The sequence below is a fragment of the Staurois parvus genome, unplaced genomic scaffold (assembly GCF_062004578.1).
Source record: "Staurois parvus isolate SC_StPar_1 unplaced genomic scaffold, SC_StPar_1.0 ptg000715l, whole genome shotgun sequence".
Lineage (NCBI taxonomy): Eukaryota > Metazoa > Chordata > Amphibia > Anura > Ranidae > Staurois > Staurois parvus.
In genome coordinates, this window is record NW_028318511.1 from 5,703,307 (window position 1) to 5,727,082 (window position 23,776).

At 40.9% G+C, this 23,776-nt stretch overlaps 1 protein-coding gene across 1 annotated transcript in view; it reads right to left on the minus strand.

The window, feature by feature from the left end:
* Nucleotides 1–3,289: 3,289 nt before the first annotated feature.
* The window catches only part of PIDD1 (p53-induced death domain protein 1), a 57,550-nt gene continuing 37,063 nt past the window's right edge, over nucleotides 3,290–23,776 (minus strand). Inside the window, exons 10-16 of the mRNA XM_089653552.1 lie at nucleotides 22,780–22,915; nucleotides 19,378–19,528; nucleotides 15,937–16,060; nucleotides 13,879–13,997; nucleotides 13,526–13,633; nucleotides 10,779–10,984; nucleotides 3,290–3,615 (exon numbers count right to left, since the gene is read on the minus strand). Coding sequence (XP_089509678.1) covers nucleotides 3,372–3,615; nucleotides 10,779–10,984; nucleotides 13,526–13,633; nucleotides 13,879–13,997; nucleotides 15,937–16,060; nucleotides 19,378–19,528; nucleotides 22,780–22,915 — 1,088 coding nt within the window. The 3' untranslated portion in view covers nucleotides 3,290–3,371. The remainder of the gene's footprint in view (nucleotides 3,616–10,778; nucleotides 10,985–13,525; nucleotides 13,634–13,878; nucleotides 13,998–15,936; nucleotides 16,061–19,377; nucleotides 19,529–22,779; nucleotides 22,916–23,776) is intronic.

Below are 23,776 nucleotides of genomic sequence, written 5' to 3' on the forward strand. Positions count from 1 at the left end.
CTGTATATAAAGTATAACTAATGGCATAACTTTTTTTTAATTTTGGACAGAGTGCAGAAGGATTAGAACCCCTGTCAGTTTTTATTGCTGTCTGTGTCCCCGTTAGGGAGATTTACCCTCTCTATTTGTCCTGTTTACCATTATCATTGAAAGTAAAAGAAAATCCCAAATTTTGGGCTGTCCCCAGAAAAGTAATAGAGGGGAATCTTCCAACTGGATACTAGTTTTAGAAACCTGGGGGTCCCCAATGGATTCTCATAATTTGCAGGGATTTCCACTCACTTCCTGTTTGGCTATGGGATAGAAAGTGAAGGGTATATCTCCAAAATGAGACACAGATGGTTATAACCTTCCCTAACTCTATCCGAAGGAAAAAAGGTTTGCCTATAGTTCTGCTTTCAAGTGATATTAAAGGCAATTAATAAACAAAGCACACAACAAACATGGCATACTTACCTGCTCTGTGCAATGGTTTTGCACACAGCAGCCCCAATCCTCTTCTCAGGTCCCCTACCAGTGCTCTTGGCCCCTCCCTCATGCCAAGTGCCCCCAGAGCAAGCACATGCTTGCTATGGGAGCACCCACACATGCTCGCTCCCAAGCAGCTGCTCTGCATGTTTCATCACACACAGATATGTGGCTCAGCCTTGCCCCCTCTCTCACCTTATTGGCACACTAACTGTGATTGACAGCAGTGGGAGCCAATCGCCCCCACTGCTGTCTCAGCCAATGAGAAGGAAGGGTCCCCGGAAAACTGAGGCTCTCATGCACATCACTGGATCACGATGGGGCTCAGGTGCACACAGGTTCTGCACGTAGAAGGTTTTTTTACCTTCATTCATAGGATGCATAAATGTAAAAAACCTTGAGCCTTTCCAACCACTTTAAGTTCCCTTCCACTAGGTTTTGGGCATGTAGCAGTCTTCAAGAAAATCTCCAGCTTCATTTAAGGTAGAAGCAGTCTATAGTTCCTAGGACAGGGGTCTCCAAACTTTCTCAACAAAGGTGTAATTTACTGCTTTTCAAATTTTAGGGATGTTGAACTTTGTGAAGTCCTTACGGGTATCTTGTGTTTTGTACTGAGGCCCTGCGTGGCTGAATTTGGCTGTGTAGCTCCGTGCATGTTGTTTTAGTTACATAGGTAGTCTGGCTGAAAAAAGACAAAAGTCCATCCAATAAAAAAAAAAGTTATAATCCTATACCCACAGTTGATCCAGAGGAAGGCAACAAAACCCAGCAAAGTATGATCCAATTTGCTCCTGCAGGGAAAAAAATTCCTTCCTGATCCCCCGAGAGGAAATCGGATATTCCCTGGATCAACTTTACCTATAAATGTATAGTTACATAGTTAGTTTTTGTTTTTGTTTTTTTCTTGCCACATTTTCAGTGCAAACTTTAAATTTTTTACGAAAAGCTTAATGAAAAAAAAAAAAGTTTAGGGAGGTCAGACTGTGGACAGTGGGAGTAGAAAATGTCTCGGCATGGGTGGGAGTAAACAATTCCATGGTCAGTGGAAATAAAAAAATTACATCATAGTGCCCCATCATTGGTGTCAGTGGGAGAATCAGTTTCCCATATCCGGTGTAAGTGGGAGGAATAGTATTCCATTGTTGGTGTCAGTGTAAGAAATAGTGCTCTGTCTTTGGTGTCAGTGGAAGAAATAGTGCCCCAAGGGCAGGATAAAGGAAAGCAAAAAGTTTAATCCGGCCCGTTGGCCTCAGTTTGCAGATCCCTGTCCTAGAGAGTCTGCACACCAAGACTTTAAGTTGGTGGATCAAGTGGATTTGTGGTACGTTTTTTGTGTATTAGCCAGTCCTGCACTCCAGAGAAGACAACACTGACAGTTCTGCAGAGATCTGAAACATCTATGCAAAGAAATATTTTTTTTTCTCAGGTTATAAGAATTTACGAATCTAGCTGTGATCTCATCGTAAATCTGTCTCGTTGTGTGGCAAGATTAAGGAATTTCTTCTGCTGTGTGTACAAGAAAAAACCTCACTGTCAAACAAGTTACATTCTACTATCTGAAAGTGTCTAGGGCAACCAAAATGTACTTTTTTATACATCACATCTGTATACACATATACTATGTACACAAACTTTACATATCAACACACAGTACATACATTTCATACATAATGTAAAGTTGCAAATTTCAAAGGAATTTTCTCCTGAGCGTAGTGAATGTAATAAAGTTTCACTTTGCAAAGAGTATCCAACCACGTGCAGGGAACATTGAAAAAAACTGCATATGTTCTTGCACATGATTAGCTGATGGAAGTCAGAGCTTCACCTCATTCGCTAATCTCTGGGGCAAATTCCATTCCCTTGTAAAGTGAACAGCCTATATGCTTTTGGTAAATCACGTAGTGAAGCCTGCTTTGTGTAGGCTGTTGATATACCCAGTGAGGGGGGAAAATCTCACCCTTTTTTAGTTTGGAATAAAACATTTATAGATTTAAGTAAATTTTCTCGTTTCCCATTTAGAGAAAAATGAAAGGTTCACTTAAACCACCCCGCACTCTCTGCTTATTTGTGGAACAAGTAAATGAAAGCCCTGTGTAAGCTTGAAATCAGGTTGCCAGAGTCAATACCAAGGAAGCGGCCCACTATGTGTGTAGAAGCACAGGGCCAATCGAGAGAAACCTAGCACTGACACATAGGGAAGGAAGGCAAGTCACAAGGCCAATGATACACCAAAGTACCAAGAATTGCACTTTCTATTACCAGCCAATCAAATTAGTGGGGGGGGGAGGGGTAGCAAGGGAATGTGTTGCTGGGGAGGAGGATAGCTAAAATAATTGTTTTACTTTGCCTTGAATAACATAAAGGAAAGGTTCACTTTAAACAGGGCAGCTTAGCTTTCAAATGCCATTCATGTAGTTGTTAGATCTCTTCTGGTATAACATGGAGACTAATGCAGGCCATAGATGGGGAGAAAAACGGCAGATTTTCGGCCGATTAACGAACTATCGGTCAGTCTAAAAAACTTACCTGACCACCAATTATTACGAAAATCGGCCGATTAATGAGTAACCTATAACGGGAAATGATGTCATTTTGTGGCCTTTGTGATCCTTTTTCGGAAAACGATCGTTCGTTTTTGACCATCAATGAGGATAAAGTCGGGCGTTTTTCGAAAATTTTCCAACATCACCGATAATCTGAAAGTCCAAAATACACGAAAAACGGCCGACAAAATCGTCCACTAACGATAAGATAATCGGCCGGTTTTATTTTCGGACGAAAAATCGGCCGTTTTTCTCCCCATCTATGGCCTGCATTAATCTTTTCTTGTCATGGAAGGAAAGCTAAAAGCACCATTACCTAATTATTCATCTTTTATATACCATCTTCTGTCTGTTGAGTCCTCATGACTGGCTCATGACAATGGCTGAGTCTTCACTGCTGTTGCCTTGGTCAAGACCTACTCTTTGGATGGACTGTTTGTACTTTTCTTTTCCTAAAGCAATCACATCTTCTATTTCATCTGCTATGTCATTTCTCTTGCTTTTCCGCATGGCCTGCACAAGCTTCTCTATGCAGTCTGGCTCTGTAGAGTTCTTCTGTGCCCACGTAAACAGCATATCTAATACCAGCTGATTAAAATCATTGCTAGAGGAGAAGAAAATTCTCTAGGTCATTCTTTTCTTTTCAGGGTGAGATTTCAATGACTAAAACAGTTATGGTAGGGGAATATTGGAATTGTATTACATCACAATACAACTTGAAAATTAAAATGTATTATTGGAGGCTGCCCTGCCCCAACCCTCCCTGCCTTATATTAATCTGTCCCTGATCCACAGAAATTTCACCTATGAAGTTACAAAGGCACTTTTCAAAAATCTGAGCCGGACATGCACATGTCCTGTGTGCTATCCATTTCATTCAATGGAGAGTTCTGACTCAAACACAACAGTGCAGACTCTCCAAAGGATTGAATGGAATATGTGACTGCAGCTTTGTGGGTGATATCTTAGTGGATCAAGGACAGGTAAGAAGAAGATTGGTGACAGGGCTGAGGACAGGGCAGATAAGGCTAAGACGTATATACAGAGCTTATGCAGTGAGCTCTTCCTACTGAAATGCCTCTTTTCACCACTCTGTGTCCAGTATTGTTTGGGTCACCCTTAAAGTGATACTAAAGGCTCAGTTTTTTTTGTGTTCTTTTTAATCACAAACATTTTATGATTACCTGCTCTGTGCAATGTTATTGCACAGAGCAGCCCTTAAGCTCCCCTTCAGGTCCTCCATTGGCACTCCTGGCCCCTCGCTTGCTATGGCTCTGAGCCCCACACTGTGGGATTTACTTACTAAAGCTGGTTCACTCAGAATCTTGTGCACTACTGCATAGAAACCAATCAGCTTCCAGGTTTTATTACTAAGCCCCGGTTCAACACTGATGTTCGCATTTTCAGTGCGAATTCCGCACCGCATCAGAATTGCACCCCGTTCATGTGAACCACTGCATGTATGTATGTTAACAACACCCCGAAAGCGGTCTGCAGAACGCGGTGCGATTTGCAGAATCGGATTACCTAGTTGTGAATACCTATGCCATCCGATTCTAGTGTGGAACTAAAAAAGGGTCCTGCATGTTTTTGGTGCGGGTGCGGTGCGATTGGAGCCATACAAAATGTATGGCTCCAATTGCGCCGCACAAAAAATCGCAAGTGATTTGCACAGCAATGCAGTGCGGTTCCTGTGCAAATCACATGCAATATACTGCACTGCACATATATGAACCCAGGCTAAAGCTTAAATGAACAAGCGGAGTTTAGAAACTGATTGGCTACCATGCACAGCTGCATGAGATTCTGAGTGAACCAGCTTTGGTAAAAAAAAACCCTGTGTGTCTGTAGAGACACACAGAGCATGGCTCAGCCCTGCCCCCGCTCCCTCCGAACTGTGGTTGACCACAGTGGGAGCCACTGGCTCCCACTGATGTTTCTGAGCCACTGGCTCCCACTGATGTTTCTGAGCCAATAAGGAAGGAGAGAGCTGGGAGAGTCGCTGCTCTTGTGCACATTGGTGGATCGAGATCATGCTCAGGTAAGTATTAGGGGGTGATGAGCATTGAAGATGTTTTACCTTCAAGCATAGAATGCATGAATGTAAAAAAAAAACCTTCATCCTTTAGAACCACTTTAACCTGAGCAAGGTAGTGTTAAACCCTCCATAACAGTTTCTTCTGAACATAATTTTTGATGGTCCTGGTGATGTATAAGAAGCTGATTAAAAAAAAATCAACCTACCAGCATTCACCCTAAATTAAAAAATTTTTTGATAACCCTAGCCTTTATAATGTTAAAACAAAAAAAGTTGTCTATCTGTGAATAATCCATATTTACATGAGGAAAGCACAATTTTGTCACATTATTTAGGAATATTCCAAGATAAATGTAGGTGTATTTTAAAAGCTGCACATGCTTATAAACCTATCCCCTCAGAAAAAAAAGCAATTACAGACTTTTGATGTAGCTACAACTACACTTTAGAAATCCCTCTCAGAAAAGGCCCATGTGCCATCCTAGATGACGCATATATGGTTGTATTTTGCGCTCTAGGAAAGGTCTTCAATGGCTGCAGATGTGCACCACTTAAAGTATTAAGCAGGTTTTATTGACTACATCCATAAACTGCAAGTAGAATTACTGTTTGTCTGTTTACCAGGGAGACAGCAGCACTGATGAGCCTATTCCAATTTAAACAAACAGAATTCACGTGAAAAATCCTGGGTATGAACATAGGGATACAAATTCTACAATCCACATTGATCTGATTGCATATTTGTAAATTTTACCTTTTGAGGTACATTATAGTAAAACACCTACAGTATTATGTAATTTGTATAGTATAAATAAATGTTTTCAACAACATGGCATAGACACATATGCAACAACCTCTTCTTTTTGGAGTAAAAATTAGTCGTAGACTGTGATCCTCTAGAACAGCGGTTCTCAACCTGGGGGTCGCGACCCCTTTGGGGGTCGAACGACACTTTCCCAGGGGTCGCCTAAGACCATCAGAAAACACATATTTCCGATGGCCTTAGGAACCGAGACACCGCTCCTTGATCCGTCTCCAGGTGTGGGCGGGATGACATGCCGTCCCTGTCATCTGGACACACCCCCCGGGATCAATCCTTCCTCGTCGGTGATTGGCCGCCAGAACTGTAGCTCAGGAGAGGCACACAGGCGGCCAATCACCGGCGAGGAGGTGGAGCTTGGAAAGGAGGAGCCGAGCGGCACCGCGAACATCGAGCGAGTGAAGAGGAGGAGAGCGGCCGGAGAAGGAAGACATCTGACCGGTAAGTGTGTACCATGGGAGAGGGAGGGAGCGAGCGAGCCCAGGCTGGAGCAGGGGTCAGCAAGGTAAGTATCATTGGTGTCAGTGGGAGGAATAGCGCCCCATCATTGGTGTCACTAATACCAATGATGGGGCACTATTCCTCCCCCACTGACACCAACGATGGGGCACTATTCCTCCCACTGACACCAATGATGGGGCACTATTCCTCCCACTGACACCAATGAAGGGGCACTATTCCTCCCACTGATACCAATGAAGGGGCACTATTCCTCCCACTGATACCAATGATGGGGCACTATTCCTCCCACTGATACCAATGATGGGGCACTATTCCCCCCACTGACACCAATGATGGGGCACTATTCCCCCCACTGACACCTATGATGGGGCACTATTCCTCCCACTGACACCTATGACGGGGCACTATTCCTCCCACTGACACCAATGATGGGGCACTATTCCTCCCACTGATACCAATGATGGGGCACTATTCCTCCCACTGATACCAATGATGGGGCACTATTCCTCCCACTGACACCAATGATGGGGCACTATTCCTCCCACTGATACCAATGATGGGGCACTATTCCTCCCACTGACACCAATGATGGGGCACTATTCCTCCCACTGACACCAATGATGGTGCACTATTCCTCCCACTGATACCAATGATGGGACACTATTCCTCCCACTGATACCAATGATGGGACACTATTCCTCCCACTGACACCAATGATGGGACACTATTCCTCCCACTGACACCAATGATGGGACACTATTCCTCCCACTGATACCAATTATGGGGCACTATTCCTCCCACTGACACCAATGATGGGGCACTATTCCACCCACTGACACCAATGATGGGGCACTATTCCTCCCACTGACACCAATGATGGTGCACTATTCCTCCCACTGATACCAATGATGGGGCACTATTCCTCCCACTGACACCAATGATGGGGCACTATTCATCCCACTGACACCAATGATGGTGCACTATTCCTCCCACTGATACCAATGATGGGGCACTATTCCTCCCACTGACACCAATGATGGGGCACTATTCCCCCCACTGACACCAATGATGGGGCACTATTCCTGCCACTGACACCAATGATGGGGCACTATTCCTGCCACTGACACCAATGACGTGGCACTATTCCTCCCACTGCAAAATTACAGTTATGAAGTAGCAACGAAAATAATTTTATGGTTGGGGGTCACCACAACATGAGGAACTGTATTAAGGGGTCGCGGCATTAGAAAGGTTGAGAACCACTGCTCTAGAAATAAAATGTGCTAGCTATGACATGTTTTTGCACAAGGGCCTAAGACTACTACTATTAGTAAGTTTAATGTATATGCCTTTTCTCTATCATGTTGCTTGTTTGAAAGCATCTTTTATACACTGCTCAAAAAAATTAAAGGAACACTTTGAAAACACATTGATCTCAATGGGGAAAAATATCATGCTGGATATCTATACTGATATGGACTGGGTAATGTGTTAGAAACATAAGGATGCTCCTTCGTTTGATGGTAATGAAAATGATCAACCTACAGAGGACTGAATTCAAAGACACCCCGAAAATCAAAGTGAAAAAATGATGCAGCAGGCTAGTCCATTTTGCTGAAATTTAATTGCAGCAACTCAAAATGGTACTCAGTAGTTTGTATGGCCCCCACGTGCTTGTATGCATGCCTGACAACATCGTGGCATCAGCTCCTAATGAGATGATGGATGGTGTCCTGGGGTATTTCCTCCCAGATCTGGACCAGGGCATCAATGAGCTCCTGGACAGTCTGAGATACAACCTGACGGCATCGGATGGACCAAAACATGATATCCCAGAGGTGTTATATTTGATTTAGGTCAGTCGAGCGTAGGGGCCATTCAATGGTATCAATTCCTTCTTCCTCCAGGAACTGCCTGCATACTCTTGCCACATGAGGCCAGGCATTGTCATGCACCAGGAGGAACCCAGGATCTACTGCATCAGCATAGGGTCTGACAATGGGTCCAAGGATTTCATCCCCAGATCATCACTGACCCACCACCAAAACAGTCATGCTGAATGATGTTACAGGCAGCATAACATTCTCCACGGATTATCCAGACCCTTTCACGTCTGTCACATGTGCACAGGGTGAACCTGCTCTCATCTGTGAAAAGCACAGGGCACCAGTGGTGGACCTACCAATTCTGGTGATCAATGGCAAATGCCAATCGAGCTCTATGGCACCGGGCAGTGAGCTCAGGGCCCACTAGAGGATGTCGGGCCCTCAGGCCACTCTCATGAAGTCTGTTTCTGATTGTTTGGTGAGAGACATTCACACCAGTGGCCTGCTGGAGGTCATTTTGTAAGGCTCCGGCAGTGCTCCTCCTGTTCCTCCATGCACAAAGGAGCAGATACCAGTCCTGCTGATGGGTTAAGGATCTTCTACGGCCCTGTCCAGCTCTCCTAGAGTAACTACCTATCTCCTGGAATCTCCTCCACGCTCTTGAGACTGCGCTGGGAGACACAGCAAACCTTTTGGCAATGGCATGTATTGATGTGCCATCCTGGAGGAGTTGGACTGCCTGTGCAACCTCTGTAGGGTCTAGATATCGCCTCATGCTACCAGTAGTGACACTGACCCTAGCCAAATGCAAACCTAGTGATAAACAGTCAGAAAAGATGAGTAGGGAAAAAAATATCAGTGGCCTTCACCTGTAAGACCATTCCTGATTTTACAGGGGAGAATCTGTGCCTGAGAAACATGCTATGTCTGCTGTGCTTATTACAGCTGATAATGGTCTGATAATCTAATAATTCAAATGTGTTAAAGAAGTTGCTGGAGAGCAGGGAGAAATAAATCAATGATGTTCACTCTTTAAGACACTAGAGAATAGCCCTCCTTTTTAGGACACATCATTGAAAGATCGCATACCAGCCTTTCTGTGGAGGAGATATGCATACCTTGGAGGATTTTTTGCTACAAGCCTGGTTTACTTTAGTTCTGGTGAGTGCATAGTGGTGAAGGATTTCACAGATGTCTTTTTTTCTACATTAGGATGTCACTTCACTCTCTGACTGCGGTTCATACTAATTGTGGGTGCAGTATTACTACTAAAGAGCACTTTTTGCACTGAAGAACATTTGACTGAGGACTTTATATTCACTTGGACTTTTCAAAGTATTCTTCATTTATTTACTTATATATTTTCAGTATTGCACATTTATATTGTTTTGCTGTGTAGCAACACACAGTGGTTACTATACCAGATTGCATATGAATTGAATGTTTTGATTTATAGTCACATAGCGCAGCACTTTTATTATGTTTATTGTGATATGGAGTGGGTTCACCATGTTAGCTAGCTGCTTCATGATTTTTTCTCTTAGCGCTCACTTTATTTTGTTTTTCTGTGTAAAACCATTCCTGTTTTAGGGGTCATCTCATTGTTGCCCATCTTGCGCAAATGTTGTTAATTTCATTACCACCAAAGCAGCTGAAACTGATTAACAACCCCCTCTGCTACTTGATCAGATCGATATCCCAGGCGTTTAATTGACTTGATGCTATACTCTGATTAAAAAGTATTCCTTTAATTATTTTGAGCAGTGTATCTTGTGTAGGCATTCACAGCCATACAGTCTTTGGAGATGCATTTTCAATGAAATATGAACAACCAGCATCCTTGACCAGAAAAGGATTCCTCAGTCAGAGGGTCTAGTCCTTCTCCACTCAAAACTAAAGAAAACATTTGGGCTTTCAGGTCTACTTTAGTGGCAGAGGATCAATAATTAGCATTGCTGCTTCAGTATGGGGAATTCCCTAGTCTTTGACCTAGTATATGAGACTAAAGCTGCCCATAAATTAATTGTTCCATTGTATTCTGACAGTGAGACCCCTCCGCTGTCAGAATACACTGATCAGCTGCTAATCAATACATTTTTCCAATATTCCCCTTCAACAGACGTCAATAGTTAGATTAACTTCTGTTAAGAGTAAATGGCCATACAGGGATTGTAATTTGGCTGGTCTCTGCTATGGCCAGCTTAAGTCTGACAACATGGTGGAAATAAAAATTAATCTATTGGTGGTGATATATTTGAACTGTTCAGATACTTACCCACGTATCGGATAGCAACGGGGGGCAAGATGTCAGTGGGCTGCTTATTCCCTCCATCTCACTGAGCATGCACATTTCAAGTAATGATCTGATGTCATTTCTACTAAATTGTCCTACCCTAATGATAATTAGTGAACTTTTCCAACTAGCCAGATCAACAATCAGAAACATCCAATACTAAATGTTGTACTTGGGAATCAGGATTATTGACTTAAGCCAAATGGAAAGAATGGTTGGGTTCAATTGCTAAGAAAAACGCAGAAAAGCTGTTCATAGAATAGGCACAATAACAAACAGCTACATGTCTCTGGTACATTAGACATCGGTGAAGATTTCCTGAACTCACCTGTTGTTATACTTAATACGTTGTAATTCTGTGTGGGGCAGACCAAGGTTAATGCCAATGTTCATCCAGTCTGATCCAATCTGAGTGGCAATACTGAGCAAGTTGGTTTCTGTGAGGTAACCAACCTCGGCATTGCCTAAATTCAAGGGACTCAGTGTGTAGCTAATTCTTTGCCTTTCATCCTTCCAGTTAAGACTTTTTATTTTCTGTACATAAAAGAATAAAACAGTACAAAAAATGTTAGAGTTTATATTTTGTTAATAAGCTTGGCTTGGTTATTAAAGTGGACCTGAACTCAAAAAGTGAAGCTTTGCTATGTTATAGGGAACATTTAGAAATGTAAATGGTGCCCAAGCAACACCTTGAAAAGAATTACGCTTTAGAGTTGATTTACTAAAAATAAATTGACTGTGCACTTTGCAAGTGCAGTGACACTCTGCAAGGGAATTTTCTCCAGAGCTTAGTAAATGAGGTGAAGCTCCTCTTTGCAAAGAATACCCCATTACAAGCAAGGGAAAAAACAGCATTTTTGCATGCACAAGTCAGCAGAGCTTCCCCTCATTTATTGAGTCTCTGGAGCAAATTCCCTTGCAGAGTACAACTGCACTTGCAAAGTGCAGTTTATTTGCCTTTTGTAAAACAACCTCTTTGTCTTGAATTCCTCTAGAAAAAATAACAATGCACTTGGTATCATGATGCATGATGGTGTCTAGCAACTCTTCAACCTATGGCCTCAAACCTGTATATCTGAATGTGGTTTTTCATCCAATTCACTGCTGCCCAAAGAGATTTGGAATGGGATCCAGTAATGTCATTAATGGGCAGCTCTCTGTTCTGCATTTTGGAGGCTCTGACATGAGGATTTAGAATACCATTGTTTGTAATTGTGTTTGCTCACATTTCAAAGCTCAGCTGCTTGTACACTCTATGTCTTCTATTAAAGGAAATATTTGAGCTGTTTTTGGAGCCCTGTAGACTTCAAACTGAGCACCTATATTCATGCCTTTTTTATGTACACTTTTGCACCTGAATAGCACTTCTTCACCTTTGAAACTGCTCTCCTCTCCTCCCCTTGCCTAGCCCAAGAAACAAAAGCCTGAAGTTTGATACACGAAAACAAAAATGTTTAAAGAATGCTTGTTAAGTGCTTTAAAAACACCAAAAAAAGCTTAAACATCACCAGAAATCTGCTTTGCTCAAACTTTGCTCAGGTGTGAATACAGGCTTACACTTTACCTTTTTAGAGCACAGTTTTTTGTGTCTTGTTCTACAACTTAGCACTTTCGATGCCATTGACGCATGCCATATGTTGGCAGCAGTGGCGGTTTTACGCACACTCCTGGCTGTTACAGCAGCCAGAAATGTGTCTAAATCTGTCTCACTGACTATCAGTTGTTAGATGGAAGTGCCAGATTGCTTCCAAACACACCAGAACTCTGTCCCTACGTGATCTGCACTCCATTATCGTCATTGAAGGGCAGTTGAGACATCAGGGGTCTTTTAGACCCCTGAGGGGGGGGGGTTGTTTATTAAAACTGTAGAGTGCAAAATCTGGTGCAGCTCTACCTAGAAACCAATCAGCTTCCATGTTTTATTGACAAAGCTTAACTGAACAAGCTGAAGTTAGAAGCCGAATGGCTACCATGCACAGCTTTACCAGATTCTGAATTGTAGTAAATCGCCCTCCTGATGTCTTGTTAAACAAAACCGAAAAAAATCACATAGGGGACTTTTTGCCTCCTACATTTAAAAAAATTAGTAAGTCTCAAAAAATAAAGATACACCCAAACACTTAAATGTACCCTCCCAAAAAATGTTGCACCCTGCTCCACTCCCATATACATGCACACACATACATACGTAAACACAGGCATCGGGGGTGCCTATGCTGATGGTAGTACACATGTTTCATACTGCTGTGCACACAGGATGACAGTAGGAATTCTAAGTAAATTATTTACAGTAACTCTAAACTGATGCTTCATAGGGGCTTTTAGGCAAGGTACACACCTATGCAGTTTGCATTTGATCTGTGTCTGCAGTGCTTTTTGCAGTGTGTTTTGCATTTTTGCACATGTTTTTTGATGCATTTTTGACGTGTTGCATCAAAAAGCACCAAAAATGCATAAAAAACGCACGCAAAATGCAGCACTTGTGTTTTATATGCAGTTCCATTGAAGTCTATTGGACTAAAAATGCAAACTTCTGCGGGAAAAGAAGTTTCTGACCCTTCCAAAAAACACACCCGCAAAAACTGCGTAGATGTGAACATGATCCATAGGAAATCATGATAAATGGCATGCACTGCGTTCCTGCAAAATGCATAGACAAATGTACAGGTGTGAACTTGGCCTTAAAGTATCACATATGGAAACTTTAGGGTACCAATATTTTGTTGCTGTTTCATGGGTGCACACATTTTATTGGTTTGCCATGTTGGGTAATAATATACTCGCCACAACCTCATCTTTAATATTTTTCCAAAAATTGGGTAATATATTGCTTTGTGTGCCCTAAAATTAACTTTAGATTGTTTTTACTGAAATGTTGTGCTTTATAAACTATTGTATTAATATTGTGTCACATAAAAATCAGAAACTACCACTAATTTATTCTTTATGGTCTCTGCTTTCAGAAAATATATATTGTTTTGAAGGTTTTAAGTAAACTTCAGGCCTAAAATTATTTTTAAACATAAGTGAAATAAGCCTCTGGCAGCAAAAGGGTTAAAAAAAACGTCCACGTACTGGTAATCTGATAGGCAATGTGGCCATCCAGTCAGATGTTGTGCCTTTTCTGTGTTTAGTGGCTTCCTCAGGTACAGCTTCTGGAACCGATCCACGGTAAAAAGACACCTGAGGAAGCAGGACCAAGACATAAGTGATTCTCAATACTTTAAAAACATGTGGACGGTCACATCACACAGCATCCCAAAAACATGTATGGATAGTAGATAAGGCATGATGGGACACTACATACATTTTTCACAATGCACAAAAGAGCTGGGACTCAGGTTTGTAGAGGTCAGAACTTATCTTTGATAATGTATTCTGTACATTATAAAACCACCAGTAAGTTATATGGCCTGAAAGTTACTCACCTGCCCTTTAACATCCTCTTGCTTCCTGTCAGTAAATGAAGTCACATATACTTCCTTTATGTTTTTCATTTTTGCATAGAACACAAAAGATATTTTTCCATCCACACAATCTGGTCGCTCTGAGTTAAAATAATGAATTTGAAATTTAGCGATACAGGCTCCATAACACAATGAATCAATGACAGAAGACAATTAGTGTATGTATGATAAAAAGAAAAAAAATAAAGATTAAAAAAATGGATGTATATGAAGCTTCATAAATGCTGTTATTCCAAATACAAGCAATTCACTTAGAGAAAAAATGTACATGCCTAAAGATACTGGGGGGAATTCAATAACACGCCACAACACTTTTCTAGCAGTATGGCTCTTTAAAAGGTCCTGCACCAGATTAAAAAATCCCTGCTTCCAGTTTCAGCAGCTTTACTAACACGTGCAGCAGATTCAGATAGTTCTTAATAGTGACACTTTTACAAGGTCCAGGATATCGCCAGCACACCATGTTCAGATAAAAAGACAGTACACTTTAATGTCACCAACAGAAAGCAGCAACATCCCTAAGTGCCTCTTCTTCAGGCAGCGAGAAGACCCTTAGTGGCCTTGAAATATCGCTGCTTTCTGTTGGTGACATTAAAGTGCCCTGTTAGTTTAACTGAACTATAGCTACACAAAATTGAAAAAGAAATAGTAGCTCACAAAACTAATGGTAATTAAAAACCAATACAGAGACAGGCAGAGGACTTGTCTCTGTACACTGTGTATGCTGCGCCTCCCCGTCCTCCCCACATGTCACTTGGTTGTCAAGCACACTGTCAGGTTCACAGCCGACAATGAGAGTAGGCAGAGCCTGGTGGGGAAGCTGAGATACTAGTTCCCCATCAGGTCTGCTCTTTTTTTTTATTGACAGTAGGCAGTGGCTATGGGTCTGCTCACTGCCTGCTGTCAGTCACAAGGGGAGCAGACCTGATGGGGGAATAGTGTTTCTGAAACCTGATCAGAATTGCACTTCCCAGTCAGTGCAGTGCGTGCCCAGATTTTTAGACAATGGATAAGCAGTAGAAAGCTTTAAATGATTATGGGGAAGATATTTAGCAGTGAAAAAGTGAGTCACAAGGGAAATAAGCTTTGCTCACTTATGCTATTGAAACTTCCCTGTTTTGTTCTATGTAAGCTATGACATGCAGTCAGCAGGATGTAAGATCAGGACTGTCAGAACAAACCAAACATAACACAAGGTGCTACTACCCTGTAATCCAGACCTGAAGCTTCCACATGCAGCCGCTGCATACAGTCCAGATAAGGGTGAAGTCTGGTACCATGTATATCACCTTCCAGAGCAGAACCTGGTCATGTGGTATAGGAAATGGAATCTCAGCTTTCACCCCACTACCAACAAATTTCTCTACTGAAATCACTGAATTTACAATAATTTCATTTAAATTGCTGAGATAGAATACAGTACTGATTTTGATAAGAGTGAAGTTGGCAACCCAGTAAATATGCAGTGCTGGAAAATCCTTTATTTAAACATACAGGGTAAAAAGTTCTAGTATACAAAAAGCAGTGACACGTTTCTGCCTCAGAAGACCTTAGTCTTATCTATATAATGCATCAGTGCTTCTTTGTATACTGGAATTTTTTTACCCTGGATGTTTAAATAAAGGATTTTCCAGCACTGCATATTGGGTTGCCGACTTAACTCTTATCAAGATCAGTACTGTATTCTATCTCAGCAATTTCAAAGAAATTAGGATACATTCAGTGGTTTCAGTAGAGAAATTTGTTCGTAGTGGGGTGAAAGCTGAGATTCCATTTCCTATACCACATGATCAGGTTCTGCTCTGGAAGGTGATATACATGGTACCAGACTTCACCCTTATCTGGATTGGATGCAGCGGCTGCTTGTGGAAGCTTCAGGTCTGGATTACAGGGTAGTGGCACCTTGTGTAATGTTCGGTTTGGGGTGAAAGGAAAGATTCCAATTCCTATACCACATCACCAGATTCTGCTCTGGAGGGTGATATGAAAGGTAGAATCCATAGCTGAAACACATTGTACCTGAATGCAGCTTTAGCCCCTGTTCAAATGCAGCAAAGAACTGCTCCCCTTCTACAAGTTCTACTAGTTCAGAGGGCTCAGGGCCTTTATATCTATCCCGAAGCTTCTTCACTGTGGAGTCCACCTGGGGAGAGATGTAAAATATAATTTAATTCAATTTAAATCTCTGAAGGAAAAAAGATTGAGGGTTGGATAAGGTTGAACTATAATGTTTAACTGAAAAAATGTATTTTAAGAGTTGTATATCCCTACTGACATTTATGGGTAGGAAGTACACCTGCAACACACCAAAAGGTTGAAAAAAGTGGAAAGATCTACATGTAATTTCCAAATCCTTTCACATATTTTTATGTTTTTCAGCTGAAGAAGAAAATGGCAAATACTAGCGCTTACCTTCAAATAGTAAAAGGAGGGAATCAGAACCAGGCCACAGGAGGGCTTTCAATTTTCCATTCATAATTCTTATTTTGCCTATTCAGTGGAATGTAACATGTTCACACAAATAACCTCTACTTTTCACACATTAACTTCTCTCCCTCACCTACCAATGCTAAAAACAAATTACCGAATACTACGGTGTACTGAGGAGCATGTGACCCCTCCCTTCCTATTTGCCACAATTCATTGTATTATATTAGAGTGGCCAATGGCTAGGCCCAAATTATATCAGGTGGCCATAGGTTCCATAGCTCTGTGTACACTCCTCCCCAAAAGATATGGATCTTATACATGTCTTTTTTCACTTGGCTCCAGTAGGAAAACAAGTTGAGGGACTGCAGGAATGGTAAAAGAAAGCAGGTGAGATGGTGGGCTTTAAAGTAAACCTGTTACTTAGCCCTGAATGGACAAAGTACAGGTCCACTGTAAGCATAGACTTTGTATTAGAAGCACATACATTATGCAGTTACAGCATAGTCAGAACTAAAACTGGAAAGCTTTATAAAACTAGCACAATTAAAAAAATAATTAATTAAGTTAATATTACCATACTAAGTTGAAAAAAACAAACACTTAACAAGGTTGACAGTTTGATTATAACATATTTTCTACTTAATACCCTATGTTTGTGGGTACATGCACTCACTCTCCTAAATCCCCATGCACCTAGTTACAGAAAGACTCTGCTAAACCTAAAACGCATTTTCTTTTCATTTTGGATAGAGTAAAGAAGGGTCATAACCCCTGTCAGGTGTTTTTCTGTGTCCTATTGGGAAGATTCCCTTCACGTCCTATCACGTACCCAAAACAGGAAGTGAGAGAAAATCCCTCCAAAGTGAAGTGGTGTCCCCATTCAAAGATTTCACTTCTATTACTGTTCCGGAGACAGTTTTACTTTTTCTTTTACTTTCACTTTTGCTGACAGTGGTAAATATGACAAAGAGAGATGGTGAATCTCCCTAATGGAGGCATAGAGAGCAATGAAAACATGCAGGTGTTCTAATCCCTCTTTACTCTATGCAAAACTCAAAAAAATGTTGCCTTTAGTTACACTTTTATCAATCCCAATAAACTATATGCAAAATCACAAAAACAACTGCTTCTGAAAAAATGCTTTTTAGGGATATAAAACAGCAAGGGATGTAAAATAGCAAGGCACATATGCAATAATTTAAAATAGCTGAACAAGAACATGGTATTGTTGTAGCTCATTTCTGTTAGGTAGGCCATACATTATGCGATTTTCTGCAACTTGTGGTTGCAGGAAAGAAAATCACACAATTCTCCCATCAACACAGTACAGTCCCACTGAGCTACTGTGTTCTCCCTGGGGGGAGCTGTCCTTGCCAGGGACAAATACCGGTAAACCTGCTCGCCTTAAGAGCCTGTGCATATACATATAGATTTAATAATGGGAGTTCTCCTTTGACAGGCACTAAAGGTTACAAAAATAACTTCTGGCTCTAGTTCTTGTAAGTAAGGTTGAAAAACAAACCTATACACATGCAGACAGTAGTTTCCTGGCATATTTATGAAAAAAATCAAACAAACCATTCACAAAAGATTCTGATCAAGTATCATCATGTTCATACCTTAAAGCGGAGCTCCACCCAAAAAGGGAAGTTCCGCTTTAAGTCTTTTTCCCCCGCTCCCCATTAAGGATTGGCACCTTTGGGAAGCAGGGGGTGGAGGGGGTGCCTGAATTTTACAGGTACCAGCTCCCACTTTTTTTTTCAGGTGGAGCTTCAAAAATCAATATGATTTATTGCACAGGATTAGGTGACTGAAGTGAACACAACTTCACCCTATTTACTAAGCTCGAGGAAAACCTAGCCTTCACTTAATGAATGAGGTGTAGCTATGCAGAATCACTTTTTGGGAATTCTTTGCATATTGATTTTTTTTTTTTACAAAGCATCCCCAAATTCAGTAAGACTGCGTTACCCCTTTAGTACTGTAAATCAACTTCACTGTGTTAGTTAAGACAAGAGCACCACAAGTCCAACCAGAAAAGACATGCAAAGAATCTTACGTGCTAGTACCTAGCTTCATCTACAGTAGCTGTGGATTTTCACTTGACGGAATCATATACTCTAAAACATACAGATGTCTTTCTGTGATTCAGTTCAGGGCACAATTAAGAAATGTGTACAATTTGCTTGACTGTAAGTCTGCTCACTTCTATGTGTTTCTCTGAAGCTGAAAGAGACAGCAAACAACTTTAAAGTCCTATTCACACTTCCAACACACCACAGGCTTCCAACTCATAACAATTGATAAAAAAAAAACAAATTGAACCTATATTTTGCAGTGCACCACAATGTCATGCGGTGCATTAACTTTTTTTGCATTGCATTAAGGCAGCTCATTCATTTTAAATTGTCTGCCAGCATACCACAACAGATCCAAAAACTCACCTTGGCTAGCCTTATGTTGCCCTATATTGTACAACGTGTACAGAGAAAAATGCAACGCATGTATACAGGTGTATTGCCATGCGCTACCGTAGTACACATATTTACCCTAACAAGTAAGTGTGAAGAGGACCTAAATGTTTTTTTAAAAACTTTGTGTAGTATACAAAATGTGTGTAAATCACAAGGTTGTTTGTAGAGAACCTCAATACTTTGGTAGGTAGAACAGTAAACATATATACATTTCAACCATGTATTTAGCTGTTTTTTGGCGTTTTGCTTCGAATTGAGAAATTTTTTAGTTGTGCATTAGAGATATCGAAAAATTTTGGTGGACTGGTGTAGAAATGTATTCTTTGTGGAAATTGATTCTTTCTTTTAAGTACACTGGCAGTTTGTTTATGGACTGATCAGTTTCATCTGCTGCAGGAGCTTAAACCGATCAGTTCATAAACAAACCACTAATGTACTTAACAGAATCATTTTCCACAAAGAATATGTCATATTTGTAACTGCAACATTCAATGAGGAATTTAGAAGATAAAAAGGATAGCAGCACATTCAGAAGTTATTTATCATGAAACATTACCTTATGTTTGGGGACGCATTGCAGCAACACTTGTTCTGGGTCTCGTTTCCTCTGTAGAGCTACAAAGTTTACCTGGTACATACGAAGGCGCTTATACACAGTTTTTGCAAGCTCACCCACATAGGATTTTGTGGTGTACCATAGCCAGTACCTTAAAAACAAACATAAAAAACAGAAATTACTCATGCATTTACAAGACTATGTTAATTGAATATGTGTGGTCAAAAATTAAAGTGGAACTTAAGCGAAAGCACATTTTTATGTTTTGATAGGATAGAGAAAGAGCATAGCCTCTGCCTGTCTAAGGTGTTGCAGGGGATAGGAAATTAGGTTGAATCCCTGTATTATGATCTGACTCTGGAGATGGAAATGCAGCAAAATCTCTCCAATGGGGCAGTAATAGCACCTTGTGGAAGTCCTAACCCTTCCCTATGCTACAACAAATAAGATTTTTGTACTTGCAAGAAAATCTTTTTCTTGGGGACAAATTAATTCAGCAATTCATAGACATTTGGGTTATACGATCACCTACAGAAGGTTGGGGCAATTACAAACAACAAAATCCTAATCTGGCACTTGTTTGAACCTGCCTCCAACCATCATGCCTAAATTCTGTCAGCAAGCAGTAGGTAAGACCAGTACCATAGTCCTGCATCACTGAAAGACGAAAAAGATATTACTGTAAGGAATTCAGTAATTCTTAGACATTTAAGATGTCCAAAAGCAGTGCAACTGAGAGATGGGCAGTAACCACTGAGAATTAGAAAGGACAAACACCTGAATGAAGACAATGCATCAAAGGTCAATCAAACATTGGAAAACTGCCATGACCCTGGGAAAGGGCAAGGAATAACCTAGTGCTCCAGACCAAAGTAGGTAATCACCATTAAGAGAATACCATTACTTGAAAAAATGATGGCCCTCAAAAGCAAAGGACAGATAAGGAATGTCCATTATATAAAGAAAAAAAAAACACAAAAAAAAAAACAACTGTAAACCAGCCAGGGGCTTATATAAAACATCCTCACCTCTTAATTTCAGCGAAAAGATGTCAGAATATGAATAGTGTGGTTTTATAGACAAGTAAACTCTCAGGAAAGATGTATGATTGTGAGAGCCCTCTCAACAGAAAAAAAAACAAATGGAGAGAGGGAAAAGGAACCCTTAAGCTTGGAAAAATAGAAACGTAGTATCCCTGAAAACATTTAATTAGAAGGTGGTATGATCAACCACACCTGCACGAAAAAAAAATAGTCAGTAGTGAGGATATGTTGTACTGTAAACTGTCATACAAGAAACATGAAGCAGAGGAATGAAAAGGAGTCCTTTCAACCCACAACTATAGGTATGATATCCTCACTGTAAAAATGGCTAATAGGTGAATATATAATTTTAAGAATCAAAAAACGTAGCCCTATGAAGAGTAGAATTTGCTGGGCTCAGATTAAGAAAACCAACAAAGGATTTCTTAATGTATAGGGAGAATGACTGAAGATTTCCTGAGTGTTCCACCATGGGGGTGCCAAGAAAAGACACTGGGGTGGACATAAAAGAGTCAATGCCATCAAAAATTGTCCACAATTATTGGGGATCACTAAAGAGACAGATTATTTTAAAGTTAAAGATTCAGTAGGAATTGATCCTTCACAATCTTACAGCCCACAAGATCTATAAGGAGAGGGATTAAAGAAAGTGAAGTGCCCACAAGGGGTGCCACCATTTGTGGAGAAGCACACTCTTGTGAAGAGAAGAGCAAGATACAATGAAATAGCATTCCAAAGGAAAGGGTGCTGCCAAAGTAGGACTGGGGGTGGAGGAAATATGCACAATGGGGTACCAGGAGGTGCACTTAAAGAAGGTGCCTGGTATAGGGATCCAAAATGGAAGCTGCAAGGGAAAGTCTGAGCATCCACATTACGATGAGATAAACCACCAAGGGATCCAAAAGAATGATTAAACATCCCCCACTTGCACCAGAGTTGGCATACCTTTATGCAGAAGGTCGTGAAGATGTGGAAAAGGGCATCTGGCCCCCAAATCTGCTACTTGAATAGGAGGTAGAAGAGATGCCTTTCCATAAAAGGCAAGTAAACTCAATGTTCTTTGGCCATATCCTCAACATCCCAGGTGCTCCTCTCATATGCAGATATCACTACTATGCATGACACAAGTTTATAAGCTTGTAAAAGACCACAGCTGAACTGTAGAGCTCCAAATGTTTGATTCAAAATATCCAAGAAATGAGGGCTTGTCCTTGAGATAGGGGGTCTTATTTATCAGATTTGCTCCATAGTGACATGGATTCACAAATATGATCCACCGCCAACAGAGAATGGACATCCACTCCAGATAATTCAAACTGAATTCTAAGTGGGGAGTCCAACTAACTGTCAGTTAGTTGGACTCCCCACGGAGTTCCAGTAAAAATCTAAAAAAATAAAAGCTTCACAACCGGGTGCCCACTGCACATTTGTGAGTAGTGCTGAACCTTGTGAATGGTCCTGTAGTCTTCTGAGACCCGTCACGTGTCTCAGAAGACTACAGGGTGAGAGGGAGGACAACTTCCACTTCCAATTGCTAGGCATTCGCAGCGGAAGTGGGAGCAAGTACCTTTCAAAATAGGGTACCCGCTCCCCCTTTTGGGTGGGGCTTCGCTTTAAGCTTGAACCTCAGACAAAGAGGGCATGCCCTGAAAGCTTGTCCTGAAAACATAACTGTTAGTGCAATTTTTAAAAAAAGTATCATGGACAGTACTTAATTGTGTTGTTGTGAGTGCAATAATACAGCTACAATCAGGTAGAAGCAGTGTTAAACCCAAAAAGCAAACATTATATTGTAGCTTACCAATTCTTAGATGTGATGGTTGCATTAGTTTTCTTTTTAGGCTTTCTTTCATTTTCCCCTTATGATCTGGCCAGTAGTTTTTAACAGAACATGCTCTCCTGCAAAGTTCTGAAACAACCCATTTACCACGGTCAGGGGTGTTTACAGCAATGAGTATTATTTATTCATGTAAAACCAATATCCCAAAAGGGAAAAAAACTGTTACTGTAACTGCCTGTGTAACTGCAGTGTGAGCTGGAGTTTGGCTTCAATTTGTTAGTGTATCTAAGTGTATATACAGTATCTAAATAGTGTATCTAAATGCATGCTAGTACATCTAACACCCCCTCCCCCACCCCCTTAATAATGCTGCTGTCTGCTGTGCCCCTTGTGCTCCTTCTTCCAGAGTGGAGGCAGTCTAATACAGGAGGTGTGATTACAGGTGAAAACAGAGAGGGGAAAAGCTTAAAAAGAAAACTAATGCAGCTGACATATCTAATGATTGGTAAGCTTCAATATATTCCATTTTTGGTTATGAGTTTAATAGCACTTTAAGCAAAATTAATGCAACATACTCACCAAGAGAAATGATCCACCTGGAAGTGGGCGTAAATATGAGTAATCTGTAACACAACCAGATTGGTAATATCTGTCCAGGTCTGTGCCTGCGGATCACCATGCAAGAGGAATAAGTGTGATCGATCCAAAGAATCACCTGTAAACAGTATCTATATTATTACAAAGAGCAAGGTTCCAAAATCACAAAACAGTGCCTGAGGTTTACCAGAATTCACCAGGGTTTTTTTTCTCATGCTGTACCTAAACGTTTGTGGGTTTTTTTTAATTACCAGTTGTGTGCAAATAAAAATTGAACCTGAGTGAATGTTATTACAGGCAGTTCCCGGGTCACGAACAAGATAGTTTCTGTAGTTTTTTGTTAAGTTGAATTTGTATGTAAGTTGGTACACGTAAATATTTTAAAGGTAACTCTGGCCAAAAATTATTTTTAAGTTTTGGATAGCATAGGGAAGGTTTTAACTGGCCATGCAGTGATGTGGGAAAGCTGACAGGTCCGCCAGACAGTAGGTGGCAGCATGCAGTAAACAGCAAGATGCCTCCCAACGGTTTCCAGGACCAGCAAGAGGTCACGCTGCCTCTGTTCTTAAGTATGAATGTTTGAAACTCGAGGACTGCCTGTATTTAAAACTTAATATGAAACATTGAAACAAAAATTGCACCTGAGCATTCTTTGCAAATGTGGAATAGTTAATACAGTGATTGTGTATTACTGAAGTATTTATAAAGCCAAAACTTTTTTTCTGTTTTTTAGTTTTGGATTCAGTGAACAATATTTTTTTTTTGCTGTTTGTGTCCCATTGGGTCAATTTTCCTTCACTTACTATCTTGGAGCTCAGCTGAAAGTAGGAAGAAATGGATTTAAAATGAGGGCCCATTCACACATATACTTTTCAGTAACATGCTAAAATGCTCCATTGCATTGCTCACGGTGCAGCGTGGTGCCATTCATTGCAAATGGAATCCCATGGCACTGTATAGTAGCTGCCAATGCATGGAA